Genomic DNA, 16,853 nt, shown 5'->3' on the forward strand with positions numbered 1-16,853 from the left:
TTCCAGAAGAGGTAGGACGATTGTTAATATCATTAATTCAGAATAAGACTTGCTAAAAAATATTTTTTTGTTCCATAAGTTTTCTTACACATGCTATTTTTGTTAAGCATAAAAAAGGGTTTAATTCCTTTCATGTACAAATGTTAGCTTGGTCATCTTTTAAATCTGTTGGTGCAAATTATGGATCGAATATCCAAAAAAATCATGAGCGAAACATAAAAATTTCAATTTAATTACGAACTTAATTGATTAAACAAAAGAAGATTTTGCCAATTAATCAATCAACCAATCAATCAATCAATCAATAATTCCAGGCGAACGCTCATTATTCTGACTCTGTGTGGATCCCCACCCTGGCAACTCTAGGTCAGGGTCTCTTCATGACCTTCTCCGGGCACATGGAGGAGAGGGTTGGGGTCAGGTAAAATAATGCTTTTCAATATTATTTAATATAGGCGAGCTCAAACTGGAAATTCTAGATTCTTATTTTCTGCATTTAAGTGTTGAAATTTTCTTCAAATTCTTTTCTCTCTAAGTATTATGGTGCTTGCTCTGCTTTGAGAGAGAGGGACCTTCACTAAAAAATATTTTAAAATCTGGGGGATCTTTATTCACTATTATTGCTGTTAACTTAAACTTAAAAAGAAGAAGATTTTTTAAAGATAATTTAGCATCTGTATTTTGTTTCTTCTGTAGGTGCTAGACAGGGTTCCCTCTGTATTCCTTCTCCTGGGCAGTATCTATACTGTTATTCAGCTCCTAGCAATACTGCTAATCAACCCACCTATAGGTTAGATAATCATCTCTATTCTCTACATAAATAATCTCTGTTTGTCTGTTTGTTTCTGTTAAGTTTCCAGGATAAGCTCGGTTCTCAATGTAATTTATTTATACAACAGCAGCAAATCCTGGTTTTACATGAAAATAAGAATACCAAATATTCACATATTATATTATCTCAACCTTCGTGCTTGCGAATTCATAAATCGTAAGATAGATAAAATTTGAACAACGTTTGAAACATATTGTGCCAAGCCTTTATTTGTCTTTTTGCACGAATGAGGAATTGCATTTTAACACAATAAGACTTGTGTCTACTTAGTACCCAAACTGGACTTTTTTCCTGTTAACGTACAGTCCTAATTAGAAAGGCCCGGAGTTAATTTATAATGACTGGAGACCAGGAGACCAGGAGATCAAGAGATCAGTAAAACAGGAGAGACGTTAGTGGGCACCTTGATTTTGGAAGTTATAAAACAAGGTGAACATTTTTCAGTATTTTCAAAGCTCAAATTTGTTCGGTATCCGTATATTTTTTCATTGGTGAATGAATGCAAGTTTAAAGCTAACTGTACTGTACTGTACTGTACTGTACTGTACTGTACTGTACTGTACTGTATTGAACTGTATTGTACTGTACTATACTGTCTGTACTGTACTGTACTGTACTGTACTGTACTGTACTGTACTGTACTGTACTGCACTGCACTGCACTGTATTGTACTGTACTGTACTGTAACGTTCCACTGGTTGTTCCTGATGATTTTTCATAAAATGTTCCGAAATTTTCTATCTTTTGATTTCTGTTTCATAGCATTCGAAACCTATTTATTCTTTCTTAGCTGATAGCCAATGATTAGAACAATGTTTAATGTTTATTGTTTAACAATTAATTGGTTTAGATATTCTGGATCCAGTCCTAGTACCAGCACTTCTAACTCAATCCAAGACTTACAGGTATTGGCTCGGGTTGGGTATGGCTGGACGTGTTCCTACTTTCTATTTAAATTGTTCGTCCAGTTCGTTCCCATGAAAGAACTATTGTTCCTTAGGAAGGACGCCCAGTCTGTTCCTACTCTTTTGAAATCGTTCGTTTCGTTCTGTTCGTTCGTAGAGCTCTAAAATGGGATTACTGAGACAAAAGGAAAAGTTAAAAAATAATAAGATTTGCTTACTGTTTTTTACTTTATCTAAATGAGCGTCCCATATCATATTAGATTATCTCCAAGCTTTAACGCCAAATTACGCACATAAATCTCGAAAACCTGGAATTTAATGAAAGAAAATTTTTATATTAGCCTTTTATATTTTTTTAAAAGGGTCAATTTTTTTATTTTCTGATAAGTCCCCTAAATCTTAATTTAGAGCTATAAATGATCTATTATGATGTGGGACACCCTGTAGTATTCTGAAGGTATGTCGGCGCAAAAAATAAAGGATGAACTAAAATGATACGGGATGCACTTCGTATCCCGATAGGTCGTTCTATCAAGATATATTAAATGTAATGCAACCACTAAATATTTGATTTTTTATTCCATTCATTTTCCTTGTTTTTTAGAATTGGGGGGAAATATTCCCACAACCTCTTTTTTGGAGGTTTTTAAAAAATATTTTCAACGGAGGATTTTGGATAATGTTTGATTTTGTTTACAGAATTATTTATTTATTAAAAGATGTGAAGCTTTTTAGTTTATTTTTCCCACATATAGCTGGGGGGGGNGGGGGGTTCTTAGCAATATATACCCCGGTCGTATCATGTAATTAATTGTTCTAGATTGTGAAGGATGAGAATGTGAAACCGGGTCAGGTGGTGAAAACTAAAGAATTCTGGATACTTTGGTTCACCTTCGTACTCAATACTCAGGAAACAGTTCTATCTATCAATCAATCAATTCAGTTCAATTCAATTAAAAAACTCAAATATACATTTTTCTTAATGTAACTTTGGTTGTAATTTTAAGAGCTTCATACCTGATCTATAACGGTACCCTGTAAACCTTTATCTGATCAAGGATCTATCGACGTTTTTCTGGCTTGTGAAGTGTTAAATTCATGGTTCTGTAGCAAGAAACCCGCATATTAAATAAACCCTTTGGCACTTCTAAAAGAGAAATCATGAACATCTCATTCATTCTTTATCTAAGAAAAATGTCAAGGCTACAATTTTGGGGCGTGCCACTCTCTATATGGAGGCTCACTTTTAATTATATCTAACAGTTCCTTTAATTGTCAATAAAAACAAGTTAACAAAACATTTTGAGATTGTTAATTTGAAGAATTGGTTGAACAGGCTGTAGGGTACATAAACACCATGTACAAGGCATTCGGACAGACGTTCATCGACGACGATCATTTCTTGGCGATAGTTGGAGCATTTGCGGCGATCTTTAATTCCTCAGGTGAAATCCTTCAGAAAAGTTGCTAGTTTGCTTATTTCCGTATAAATAAAATACTAAATCATTGGACACTCGATTGTAATTTTGCGGTGCTGAGTACAGGAGAACTTTTTCTAGACACTCGTATATTCCAGGGGTACAACAATATATTCGGGTGTAGATTTTTAAGTAAATTTTTTAGAAAATTCATTTTAAGTTTGGGGGTGGATTGTAGGATTTTCTAACAATATGATATGATTTTTGACAAAATATTTTCAGTAATAATGTACTCTGTACATGTATGTTTTCTAGGCAGTATATTATGGGGACATGTGGGACGGATTCGAATAGAAAATGTATATCCCGTACAACTGTACATGATAATGTTATCTAGGACGTGTATTCTGGGGGTACATGTGCGATGTATTCGGGTACAAGATGTGTATGATACTTGTCACATCCTCCATCTCCTTCCTTTACGCTACCCTGTACTTTACAGAATTCGGGTCTAAGGTATTTTTCATTCTATCATATTTTTTATACCAATAAATAGTTATCTTCCTCCTATTAACATTGTAGAGAGCGTTTAGTCAATTAAAATAAAGGGGAGAAAGTTTCTTAATTTTTTTACCATTGAATTGTTGAAAATGAATTAATTTGTGTGTAAAACGTAAATTCTTTTCCCCCCAGAGCATGGCATCTTAATTCTTGAAATATATACCCCTGTCAAACTCTAATACTACTAATATACAAATAATGCTATTTATACTACTTATACTTATCGTTTACATTTTTGAGGGTAATTCTGAGCTGGTGGTCTGAATATATTTTTTAAAAAGCTTCTTTCCGCCCTCTTTCTCCTTATTACAAACTTTTTTTTTCTATTTGTGAAAATAAAAATGTGAGGAAAGGGGAACATTCATTAATTTAAGATTACATTTGAGGCTCTGTTTGCTGTCTGGGTCTGGTTAATCTTCTTCTCTTTCTGCGGAACCTTTGTTCTTCTACCAACAGCTAGTGCGGTCTGTTTCGGTACAAAATACAGCTCTAAGAACTACGGACTTATTATGACCGGTTCAGCGGCAGCTGCGCCCATAATCGCAATACTTACACAGGTTAATCAATTAATCAATAAACCTACAAATCGACAAATCATTAAACCAATCAATCAATCGCTCAATCAAAAAATCAATCAATTGATTGCTCAATCAGTTTTTAGTGAATTATTCAATTAATTTCAATCTGTCATTAGAGATTTTATGATTTTATTACCGGAAATAAAGGAAATATGATTTAATTTGTTAGAAGCATATCTTGGAATCATTCTTTATCCGTTTTTACTCTTTTACTCCCTTTTGGCAGTAGAAAAACATTTTAAAAAAATTTAACACAATCGGAATTAATACACAACATCTTCAAACGGAGGCTGAAAGAAAAAGCGCAATTATGACCTGCAAATAACATTTTAATGATATTTTTTCTATTAACTCATAAACAGGAGCTTGTAATTAATTTCATATTCAAAACTGAAAAAAATTTGAAAGCAACTTCAAAAACAAATAAGTTTAAGAGCCATTTGAAATAAAAAGGCCGTCTTCGAGATCGGAAACTTTACGGAGCCATAACTTCATCCTCGGAGTTCTCAGAAAGCTCAGCATTGGGTTCCGGGATTATTTTTTCACATCCTGAGTTGTAAGCAAAATTTCAGTAAAATCCGTGACATGCCGTCTATAGGTTGTTGACTTGACATGGAATGACCCTGCCACAACTTGATACCTCTGAATACTAATATAATTATGATTATTTAGGGATTGTCTCCTGTTGTTGGTTACCTAGGAATGTTCATAATAATCTCCTGTTTCTCTGCTGCGAGCGCACTGCTTACTTTTTTCTTTCCACCCAACCCTGAACCAGCAAAAATTCTTGACAAGCTCAATCCAGCAAACATCTAGCAGACAACCTACCTAGAGGGAAACCTTTAGGAGATATATAGCCTAGGGGAACCTTTTGGAGACTATAAACCTATCCCGAACCTATAGGAGATATCTAATCTAGTGGAACCTACTGGAGATATCTAACCTATTGGAATCTCTAGCAGACAACCAATCTAGGGGAACCTTTAACAGCCAACCAATTTAGGTGAACGAATCCTAGCGTACAACCAACCCACGGGGACCTTCAGCAGACAACTAACATAGGGGAACTTTTACCAGAACACCAACCTTGTGGAATCTTTAGCAGACATCCAACCCAAGGGAACTCATCAAGACACAACTTAGGTCAACCTTCTCTGACAGACAACCAACCTAGGGGAACCTCTAGCGTACTTCGAACTTATGGGAACCTGAAGCAGAACTTCATCGTATTGGAACCTCTATCTAAACTAAACTAAACTAAACTAAACTAAACTAAACTAAACTAAACTAAAAGAACCTCTGCTAGATCTTCAAAATAATAGATTTTCTTATTTAAAAGAGCTAAATTTATAAGTTCAGTCAGAAAATATTTATGAATATTGTTAAGTTTTTCATCACCAAGAAATCTAAAATCTTCTAGTCTTAATTTTGAATATTATGTACGGAATGATATTTTTATGGTATTTTTTTTCGCCAGTAAGGGAACTTTTAATCTAATGAACTGAGCTTAAAATCTGCTTAGCTTAACTTTAAAGAAAAGATTGCGGCTGCTTATTTTTGCTTTCTTCTAGAAACAAAGATCTTAATATATTTATGTATTGTTTGTTTGTATTGTATCAATGGGTAGCACTTGTTAATATTTATAAGATCCAAAGGAAAGGTGTGCCAATTTTTTCTTCCGAGTGAAATAATTCTCACTAAAATGTTCACACATTAATTGACCATAAGAAATTTTTAAGCATTTATGAAGTATACTACAATTTTACGTAACCTATAAATTAGAATAGACAAATATCAATTTATAGAATGTTACCCAAATGTCGGTGTTTGTAAAACGTTTTAGTCATATGCCATCTTAAATGTATTTTTAGAGTTTATTTTTCTGTCTTCCTTGAAGTCTTGCTTTCAGAACTAATCTTCATTTCTTGATCATGAATGTAAATCAGTATTATTATTAACCTATAGAAAAGTAGATTAATTAAATCTCATCTTTGCAACTAAAGCGATTAAAAAACACAAGGAACAAAGTTTTTGCTCAAGCAATTTTATTTAAGACAAGACAAGTTTTAAGAATAAAACATCACAATTTAATTTTTAAAATCTCAAATGAAAGCAATACTTTATCAATGCGAATTGGTTCACTTCATTAATCTACATAATTTTTACAACAATTATTGGATTAGACTTCCACGATTTTCTTTAATATCAGAACAATAGTTAGGAAAATGTGTTTGTTCAACCTAGAAGCCTAACCAGCTGAGGCCGCAATTTAGATAATTTAGGAAAAATTAGTCTTAAAACTGAAGGGAACTTCAAGAATTACATAATTTTTTATGCTCTGAGCGGAAAAAATAAAAAATGGACATCTAAAGGCAAGTTTAGTCATCCTTTTGATACTTTTTAACCACACATTTAATAATATTTTCCAATTCAGCGAATAAATCCTAAAAAACAACTTGCCACCCAGCACAAACTTACCTAACATGATTTTTCTAAGCGGGAAGGCAGGGTGGGGTGGAGAGTTTTTCTTGAAAATTTACCCCTGTCTCAAGACAAAGCTGCCATTGAGAATAAAATAAAAGACTTGATCATTGAGATCTTTTTGTACAGTTTTTCCATAGGTTGAATCAAATTTATAATCCAAGTAAATCAATTTGACAAAATTCAACTTTGAACGTCCGCATTAAGACTAAAAGATGTAGATTCTATACTTAAGCTGTTGAATCGCGGCCTCTCATCTGATTTCAGCTCAGTAATTGATCTCTGATTTTGGCATTTATTTTCTGTGATTTTAAGAAGGCTTTCATGTTCCCTTTATTATATACATTTATTGTCTCGAAAGAAAGTTTTAAAGACGTATTTTAACTTGTAAGTTAGATAGGTTTCAGTTTTTCAACGTTCACTTGCATTTTTTATTTAATCCATGAAGAAAATAATTGTTATATTAAAATATACTTATATATCTTGTACTGTATCTAGTCATTTAAAAAAATGCTTATATTTTGTTATATTTATTTAAGATTTATGTCTATTAATCTGTTTTTTTTTTCAGATAAAATATGTTACAAAAATGGTATCTCAGAAAAATTACAAAATAAAAAAAGTAACTTTTTCTTATTTGTTTCAATTAGTGATTAGTTATTTTTCTCATAATTTTATCAATTAATAGGAAATCCTACCTTTTCAATTGATTTCGTTTTTTTAAATCCGATTTAAACTTGAAATATTAAGCAGTGTCATATTATTACTATGTGCTTTGATTTTACTCATTTAAAATTTGAATCAATATTTTTCAAGAACTTCAAAAAATGCGACCTCGTCACATCTAATAAATTTTGGGTAAAATTCATCTAAAAAACAATAAATATCGGGAACTAAGTATTCATTAAACATTTAAGTCACAATTATTTAAAATAATGAAGAAGGTTTAAGAATTATTCGACTTAGAAATATTTCTGTAGTCTTGGCAGGTTTGGTTGATTCAAGCCAACGGAATTATTTGATTCGCGCAATTTTAAGCTGATTTTGTACAACTACAAGATTAAGTCAAGTCAACATTCTATTTAAGTTCATTAGAGATTGTAAATTTTGAGTCTGTTTAGGTTAATTTACACATATACATTCCAGACTTATGTTCCCCCATTCGCCTCACATCAAATATAAGCACTTCATCCTAAACAGAATTAAAGTGGGGTCAAAATTAGTATTTTAAAAAAAATCTTACAAAAATTTAAAATATCATATTTATCTTTTTTAATGATCACCCCCCCCCCCCCTCACTGATAATGTGAATTTACTTTGTGAGAAAAAATCAGAGTAGAAATAGACTTAATTTTTAAAAGTTCTGTTATTTAATATTTCCAAGAAAGCCTGAACCCTACCAATCCCCCCCCACCCCTTCCTGAAATATCTTTTAAAAGAATTTGTTACCTGTGCATAATCTTTATATGGAATCTCATTCTCTACTTGAAATCCCAGCTTTCGGAATATTGCCTTGAAACAGGTGAAAATATATTTTAGGGGGTTTTAAAATCTTTTCAACCACGACGATTCTTAACTTGAATTAAATTCAGTTTCATGTCTATTTGGCTAATAAATCATTTCTGATCCAAAAAAAAACCACTCAAATTATAAAACAATTTGTGTGGAAACTTACTTTCTTCTTCATTTTTTATATGTTTTAAAAGTTCTTTTCGACTGGAATATTCAGAGAAGAGACCTTTTGAATAAACTTATTTTTTCTTCGAAATTTATCAATCTTATGTTGTTAAAATCAAGAGAAAAAGAACGTCATTTAGACGGCCAGCTTTATAGTTGCGTAACTTTTAAATCAAATTCAACATTTTTACTTATTAAATTAGAATCTATGAACCTGTGAGTAGACTGATAGTGCCAGGGTTTCCACCAAGCCAACTTGTTTTCTAATAATACAAAATTTTCGAAGAATTTGTGAAAATTTATCGACAACATTTTTCAATGTATTTGTAGAGGTCGCTGAACTACCTACATGCCGGTCAAATTCTGAATCACCTATTCAAATCCTCAATTGTGAATCTGTGATTTAGGATTTTAATTAGCGGCATCTCCCCAATTAATTAAACTCGATCCCTTGTACACTTTTAGATTTTACGTAATTGATTTTGTTATTCTGTGTGCCTTTGCTTCTTTCTAAATATGTTAGGATTTAAAGACATTTTTGTCCAGTTCATTGATTCTGGCTTAGTTTTAGATCCTACATAGTTAATATAGTTAATTTTAAATACTTTAACTGCTTTTATCTTTCTGAATACTTTTTGATTATTTTTTTTAATTAAGAAAGCGTTCATTGACCCCTTCTAATCAATGTTAACATCATAAATCAGTGATCTATTAGTATTCTATTGAAGACATCAGTTATGTCAGTGACATTCATACAGAAAACTTACTCTTCAGCCATTTTCAGAGCCTGAAAAAAAAAAATATTTTGTAGTTTCGTAAATATAACATTTTTAAAAGTTTGAAATTTTCTTTTGACACGATTACCTGAGAAACAAGTTTTGTCGCCAGACCTTGTTTTCTCACTTCACTTTTTGTACAGAGCATGTAAATCTCAAGACAGCTCGTCTTGCAGTACTAAACAGTAATATTATTTTTAAATCGGGAGGTAACAAGAAGTTTATAACAGTTCAGTTTGTCTTAATCTTGAGTTTCAAACTTTCATTAGCTTCTCTCTACTCAGGAAGAGAAGAAATAATCGATTTTCGTCATTACCAAAAATACTGTAGCGAATTTTAAAACCCACTCAGATTCTAAATACATATTTAAAAGGATAAAACATTGCAATATACATTGAAGTGTCTAAAAGTAAAAAGCAATATTCATGTTGGCAAATGTTTAAAATTTTTTCCATGTTAGTTTCTATGTTCACATTTAAAGTTTCTTTTATTTATTAAGGTCCTTCTATACTCCACAGGACCAACTTTATATTACCATTTTTTTACCTTTTCCATGATGCAGAACCGTCCAAAGTCTGTTGAGAGATCATCAAAGAATGATAAGAGTTTGATCATCTTCTCTGGTAATTCATCAGAATCATCTTTTTCGGGTTTCTTTTCATCAGAATCATCGTCTTCCTTCATGCAAAATGTTTTCAGTCTTCTCAAACCCCATTAATCAAAATTATATTTCTGCTATTCTAGTGTTAAATATTTCCTACTTTTTTTTAGTATTAACATTAATTGCCTTTTGGTATTTGTTAAAACAATTTTTGTTCTTTTTTCACGAAAATAATATATTCTCTGACAACGCTGAATAGATTGTTAATGTAAAACTTGAAGTTGAATTGCTCATATTAAGTTAAGATATATATATATATATATATATTGTTTCAGTTTTTAACTTCACATTTTTTATTAAAAAAGAATTATGCTATATATATATATATATTTTGTAAATTTTATGTAGTTTGAAATTTCTACCCCCGTTTTGAGGTTCGCCACAAGAACTCCAATTAACTGTCCATCCTCCTCAGCAACTAAGCTAAATTAAAGAAAGTGTTCGTGAAAAATAGCTTTTCCTGAAATCGAAACTTTCTTTTTAAAAGTGTCAACCAATTTAACTTTAAATTTTTAAAATAAACTATTGAACATTTCTTGGGATCTTAATAGTTTCCCAACCTAAATATGTGAAGGGGTTCATGAGTTAAGATCGGCCAAACAACCAGAGATTACAACTTTATATATATATATAGAACGGTTCTAAATTCTAGCATTTTTCTGTCAAAAAGATCATTTGTTGTATTTTTAAAGTTTCGGTGTTCAGTTTTTTTTTTTAGATTTCAAAGATTGACTTAATTTAATGAAGACCTGTATTCTGTTTCAAGCATACTTAGCACAGTTTTCTCTACACCAGGAATAGCATAACCTACACAAATAATGCATAAAAAGTGGATATAAGCTTATGTTTTCCAAAATAGCAAGACATAAATGCAATATTTTTATAAAATTTTCCTTTGTAAACAATTAATCAAAAATGCAAATTTTTTAGAATTTTGTCGTTTAATGAATATTTTTTTTGGAAATAAAAATGAAATTGTTGGAAGAAAGTGAAGACCAGGTGTTAAAACAGTTTTAGTCTCACTTTCTTTAAGTTTTTCTTTTTTTGAAAATGTCTTCACTGGTTTTCTTGTTTTTCTGGAAAGATAAAACATGAAATAAATAAAACACCACGTTTTTTTACCTTTAGGGCATAGATCAAGTCCAACTGCTGCTGGTTCATGCGGGAAGAAGTATTTTCGTAGGAGAAGAATAATACCGGAATAATCCTCCGGGGTTACACTTCGAACCGTAATCATTTTTTCTAGAAAAGTAAACTTAAATTTGTATTGTTTAATGTGTTAAAACTTTAATCCACACAGATTTAACAGTAAACTGTGACGTTCGATCTCAATTGGACCAATTAAACATAAATCTTTCGTTTTTACTCTTTTTGATATTTGTATTTCAAATGACAAAGTAGAAAAAGACAGCTTTGCAAGCTTAAAGATTATTGAATTATACATAGTTCAAGGTGAATTAGGAATAAAAGAATTCGTACAAAGAGAGGGAACGGCGTTTAAAGGGTTTGCTGGGCAAGAAAATCTATCAAAATTTTGCCCAAATACTCATATAAATTTAAATCACATTAATAGCTTCAAAAAGTGGGTTAGTGAGCTCTCAATTAAGAGCCTAGTAAGTAGTAACGTTAACAATATAAAGTAGGTCCGGTCTCAGAAGTTGATGCATATTTTTATTAACTGTTTAAATTTGTCATTTTTATTTTTGTTTCAGATAAAGAATGAGCCGGTTAACCTGTGTTAGGTTGATCCATCGAGAATGCAGTTCTAGAGCTCTCGTGTTTAATCCTATTAGACAGGAATATAGAACAATAAAGTAAGTATGCATATATTGTATAACTAATCTTATTCTTAATAAAGTAAGTATGCATATATTGTACAACTTATCTTATTCTTAATAAAGTAAGTATGCATAAATTGTATAACTTATCTTATTCTTAATAAAGTAAGTATGCATATATTCTACAACTTATCTTATTCTTAATAAAGTAAGCATGCATATATTGTACAACTTATCTTATTCTATACTTACAACCAAGGTCTAATAGATGATCCTTCGTCCGTGCAAAGGTGGCAATGTCCGGTTCACAACGGTACCCTTGAAAGCTTTCTCTGGTCAATCATGAATTAAATATCAATTTTTATAATTTCTGAACTGAACTTCCAATTGTAGTTTCTTTAGAAAAGTGACTTATTTCAATTGGTTAAAAATATGTATAAACTATCAGAAATAAAGTTTAAACGTTTTTAAACCTAGAAAAATGACAATGTGTTCCACATTATTAATATGATTAAGGTTTCAAGGGTTCTGTTGTTAGTCGGGCATTGCCATCTTTGCTAACCTGTTTAAGAATATACCAACCACTGTTGTATTTTTATTCACACCCTGAGCTTTCCTTATACGTTATAGTAAAGTTTATCTTCCCCACTTTGTATATAATCTTTAACGCCTTGCGATATTCTAACTAAATTACAAACATTTAAATTTTTAGTTTTTTTTCTTGAGAAGGATGATTTTTAAAATGAAATTTGCATTTTGCTTTGACACATTGACACCCCTAGAATGAGATTTAATGAATCGCAAGAAGTAGCTTATCTGCGCAGACGTAGTTCAACCATGTCTAGCCATCCATTAAATTTGCTCCATTATTTAGGAAGTTGAGCCGAAACCGATAGAGTTGGTAGGAGATAACTTCGTTCAAAGACTGTATAAAAAGATGTTCAGGGAAAATGCGCAACTTTTTGTCAGCGTTTTAAAAAATGCCCAAAACAGTTATTATTATTGTTATATACTTTATTTTCTTAAACATATGATTCAATATCACAGTTAATCTTATAAAAGTTTATTTCCGGATGTTATGGATTTTTTTATGAATATACCTTATAAAGGGTGACCCAAAAAAAACACGTGCTATCAAGGTTCTTGAGCCCACACAATCTTGCAAAAAGTTCAAAAATGTGCCCAGCAGAAAGGTTTTATTAGTGAAGGGTATGGCTTTTAAAAACCTAATCCTACCATTTTTGGGGTTCGCCCTGTATGTGAAATAAAGTTGCATGACGGTTTAGAGGTGTTCCTAAGAGTAAACTGAAGGCTAGTGGATATATTCTTTTAACTCACTGTGTTCAACTTCAACAATTAGACAAATTTTTCAGGAAACTTACAGACACATCATGACACAGTCTAGTCTGTATCAATTAAAGAAATCATCATTTTTATTAATATTTTAAGAGTTCCATCACAAACTATTTAGAACCGTATCCATTTATCTGAGAAACGATTTTTTATTTCTGGAATGAGACACATCTTTGTAAAAGTTGATTGTTAATTGTCATATGTACTTTTATAAATAAGGATCACATTTAAAGTTAAATCATTTTATTTGACTCCTGCCTGGCCTTCCACACTTTGTTTCTATGAAGAATGGACCAGTGAGGGGCTCCTCTTTTTGTAGCGGTTTGACGAGAGCTTAACTCTGATTTTCTTAATCGGCCATTTTAATTATTTATTTCTATTTGAATCTGTTGGTTCAGAGTATTTGATATGCCGGATACTTTCTACTCCTGGTTCCTCGTCTCAGAGCTTCACGTCTGGATGCTTTGTGTGAGAATCAATAATAATTACTTAAAAAACTTTCTAAAGAAGATGAAAACTATGGATAAACTTGTGTAAATTATGTTACATGCTTAATTATAAAAATTTATCAACCATTTCTGATTTTTTTTTATTTCGACCCGCCGTTTGACTGTTCTCTGTGCATAAAATGAATTTGTTCAATACTGTGATGTCGAAAAAGTGAAGAAGTTCTAATGTCAGCCGTTTAAAAGTTATTTAGAAACCGTGATTGGGTTAAAATAAGCTTCAAGCTTTAAGAGTGAGTTTTCATCTTTTTGACCATTTTTGCAGAATTCTTCAATTTTCTAATTTGCTTTCGCATTTTTCGCTTTTAATAATAATAATATTATTTAAAAATACATATTAGGCCCGACTAATGAATGAGGGAGATTATGGTCGAATTGTCAGAAATGCAATGGTAGAAGCACTTTGGCAGGTAAATAGATATATTGTTATGCCATTGATAGCGGGGATCTTATCCTAAACTTGTCAAAATGGTATAACTATTAGTTTTCAAGGTCATTTAAATACTAGATTCGCCCCTTTTAAAATTCGGTGATGGTGATGGACCAAACCTCTATAAGTAACAAAAGTAGACGTTAGTTCCACATTTATTGAAGGAGGGTGGGGGAGGACTTTGTTTGGGTTTTTATTTCAGATTCCCCTTTTATATTTAAAAATTATTATTTTTTTAAAACTAAATGGTTGTATTTTCAAGACCAAAACTTAATCAAAAATAAGATACTTCTAGCTAAACCTTTTTATATGTATATTGGATACTGGTGATAATCAGAAAACTCTGAAATGGACGACGACTTAATAAAGTCCAATAAGCATGAGACACAGAAAGTGTCCCGTGTAACACAAAAGACCCATTTTACTAAGTTAGTGATTTGATAAGTGTCTTGTAAAATATTTGCTTTGTAACAATAGCAAATATTATGTCGTCTTTTTATTCCATTGTTTCTGGTTATCACTTTATTCAATAATAATAATATCAACAATTTGAATGATATATTTATGACATAAAACATCAGGATTGTGATCAAAGAGCTAAATCTATCGGAGATATGGCGGGTTCTGCTCGATCCAAACAGATATTGGCAATTTCAGAGGAATTTCAGGTAAAATATTAATAAAAAAGGGAGTGTTCATAAAGATTAAATCTGGGGTTTAGGAAATATTGATCAGAGGTCGGAATTAATGAATAGCAAGAAGTAGTTGAGCTGGATACATTTAGAAGAACAACTTCATCGGTGTGTGGCCGAGAGTACACGCGAGTTACTTATACCCATACATAGTCCAATTTCTTTTCGCTCTTAAAATTTTCCGACCTCTGCCCTATTTTATCTTATTCTCATATTTCTCAGATCTAATCCACAAAATATCTTTAAAATTGTTCTCTCTACGCATGACTTCTGACAACCTCGTTATTGAAGAACGTTTTTTTTCTTCTCCGTGTTATTCTAAAAATTCCCATTGGAGTAACATTATCAGAAATTGTTTTGTTCTCTAATTGAATTTCCAGTTTTTTTTTTAATCAAAAAGAAGCATTTCCGTCATTCTTCAAAAACACCTAAAGGTTTATTTTTCTCGTTCATTTTGGGAAAACAGGTGATTTGAGTTAAAAGTATAAAGATCAAGTGTGCCGGGGAAAGTCAATATTTTCGGGGTTTTTTCTTCAAAATTGTACAAAAATATCTTTTATCTACCAAGTAAATGTGTATTGTTCAGGCTGCATTGTTTGTATATGACGAGGGACTACTGGGTTCAGATCAGGAACTAGCAAACGCACTCTGGAGACGATTCTTTCTTTCTATGCGGAATTCAGAGGAAAAACAGGTGGGTGTAGATACAGGGTGTACCAGTAAATATGGAATGTTGAGAGATAATTGTTTTTGATCCTCGAAATATTTTTCTGTATTTTTTGTCAGTATGATTATTACTAACTTATTATGTTACCCAAGAACACCCTAGAGAAAACAAAGTTAAATAAAAGAAAATGTCATTAGCGCGTAAATATTTTATTCTATTGCGTGTAAACCTGAACCCCCGTCTTTTCTGTTCAGGTTCCAGATATGGAGAAGATAGCTCTACTAGTTGATTATGTTCGGCGCACCATGAACCACCTGGATAATACTGACGCAGTCACCCTGCTCATGAAGGGTCAGGTGTCCTGGCTTCAGCTTAATGAGAGTATTAGTGCTCGTTCCTAGTATTCTCATCATGGTACTGATGATTAATCTTTAAAACATGGGGTTAACGAGGGCTATTACTAATACATCAGATGCATTAAAAAAGTTCTTAATTACAAAAACAAATGAACGAATCTTTTCAACAAATTTATTACTATGGTTCCGACATTGCATAAATGAAGAACGGAGACTTTACAAGTTATGCTACTGCACTTTACACTGTGCACTGTACACTGTACTTTGTACACTATACACTAATTCACTGTACACTGTACACTGTACAATGTACACTGTACACTGTAAACTGTGCACGTTACACTGTACACTATGATGAAATGTAAAGTAAAGTGTGCTCATATCTTCTCTAAAGCTTCTGATGTCAAGTGCTTGCTCTAGTAAACTAAACCTTGAGATCTATATTCAAACGTAATATTTTTTTTGATGAAACAGAACAACTTGAATTTGGTTTCAGAATGTTTAATGTAAATATACCCAGGAATTATCGGTAAATTGATTATGACCCAATAAAATTATTTATTAAGATTAGTTCATGTATGGCAATAATTGATTTTAAGTGAATGGTTGGAACCAAAGATATTAAAAAATACACTAGATGGGAGAGTCGATGATGTACTATATTTGTCATGGGTTAATGTTTTGTGTACTTTTGCGGTTTTTGCCAGATTATATAATTGGTTTTAAGCTAACAAGTTTTCATTAGTATGCATCGGTCTTCTGTCCCATTTGCTGTGTCCGAAAAAGAAAGCCTATTTTTAGACCAAATTAGAACTATAAATAGAATAATAAATAGAATAAACATGAGACACAGCAATTGTGCAGGGTACAGAGATCCTTTTGAATTAATATGAGATTTTTTAAGATAGTAGTAAAACGACATCAGATACACTTAATTATTGCTTTAAGGTCGTCTCTTATCGCAGTTTTCTGATTCTCACTGTAGCATACATCAGTCTTCTCTTCCATTTAATGTGTCTCTTATACCTGTGGACAAATTATTGGAACTACAGTACAAACATGTACAATAAACCACATATGAGGACTTTAAAAAAACAACTTTTGGTTTGAGAATAGATTTTGCAAAAAAAAGTGCAGAATGTGTTTGGATTAAGTGGGCTTTTGAGTGGATTATACCTTATA

At 31.8% G+C, this 16,853-nt stretch overlaps 4 protein-coding genes across 5 annotated transcripts in view; 3 read left to right on the plus strand and 1 right to left on the minus strand.

The window, feature by feature from the left end:
- Positions 1-16,853, plus strand: part of LOC111697122 (RNA demethylase ALKBH5-like) — a 25,773-nt gene continuing 8,920 nt past the window's right edge. Inside the window, exon 1 of the mRNA XM_023467013.1 lies at positions 1-11. The gene's annotated coding sequence lies outside the window, so the exon portion shown is untranslated. The remainder of the gene's footprint in view (positions 12-16,853) is intronic.
- On the plus strand, positions 1,630-6,725 carry LOC111697129 (oxalate:formate antiporter). The gene is made up of 6 exons (XM_023467024.1): positions 1,630-1,737; positions 2,558-2,647; positions 3,074-3,182; positions 3,553-3,671; positions 4,103-4,273; positions 4,967-6,725. The coding sequence occupies exons 1-6, from the start codon at positions 1,633-1,635 to the stop codon at positions 5,108-5,110; spliced, it is 738 nt and encodes a 245-aa protein (XP_023322792.1). The 5' UTR covers positions 1,630-1,632; the 3' UTR covers positions 5,111-6,725.
- LOC111697130 (uncharacterized) lies at positions 7,445-11,595 on the minus strand. Of its 2 annotated transcripts, XM_023467026.1 has the most exons (9): positions 11,012-11,595; positions 10,639-10,696; positions 10,252-10,312; positions 9,775-9,906; positions 9,317-9,406; positions 9,220-9,239; positions 8,667-8,715; positions 8,225-8,287; positions 7,445-7,967 (listed from the first exon to the last, which is right to left on the minus strand). In XM_023467026.1, exons 1-9 carry the CDS (start codon positions 11,124-11,126, stop codon positions 7,893-7,895), a joined length of 663 nt encoding a protein of 220 aa, XP_023322794.1. In that variant the 5' UTR covers positions 11,127-11,595; the 3' UTR covers positions 7,445-7,892. The 2 variants fall into 2 exon arrangements, with proteins under 2 accessions (XP_023322794.1, XP_023322793.1); XM_023467025.1 differs by having other exon boundaries at positions 7,445-8,287.
- On the plus strand, positions 11,729-16,241 carry LOC111697132 (ubiquinol-cytochrome-c reductase complex assembly factor 1). Its single transcript, XM_023467027.1, has 8 exons — positions 11,729-11,746; positions 12,542-12,612; positions 12,954-13,040; positions 13,419-13,488; positions 13,868-13,936; positions 14,538-14,624; positions 15,235-15,342; positions 15,570-16,241. The coding sequence occupies exons 2-8, from the start codon at positions 12,605-12,607 to the stop codon at positions 15,714-15,716; spliced, it is 576 nt and encodes a 191-aa protein (XP_023322795.1). The 5' UTR covers positions 11,729-11,746; positions 12,542-12,604; the 3' UTR covers positions 15,717-16,241.

Source organism: Eurytemora carolleeae, unplaced genomic scaffold (assembly GCF_000591075.1).
Source record: "Eurytemora carolleeae unplaced genomic scaffold, Eaff_2.0 scaffold241, whole genome shotgun sequence".
NCBI classification, from domain to species: domain Eukaryota; kingdom Metazoa; phylum Arthropoda; class Copepoda; order Calanoida; family Temoridae; genus Eurytemora; species Eurytemora carolleeae.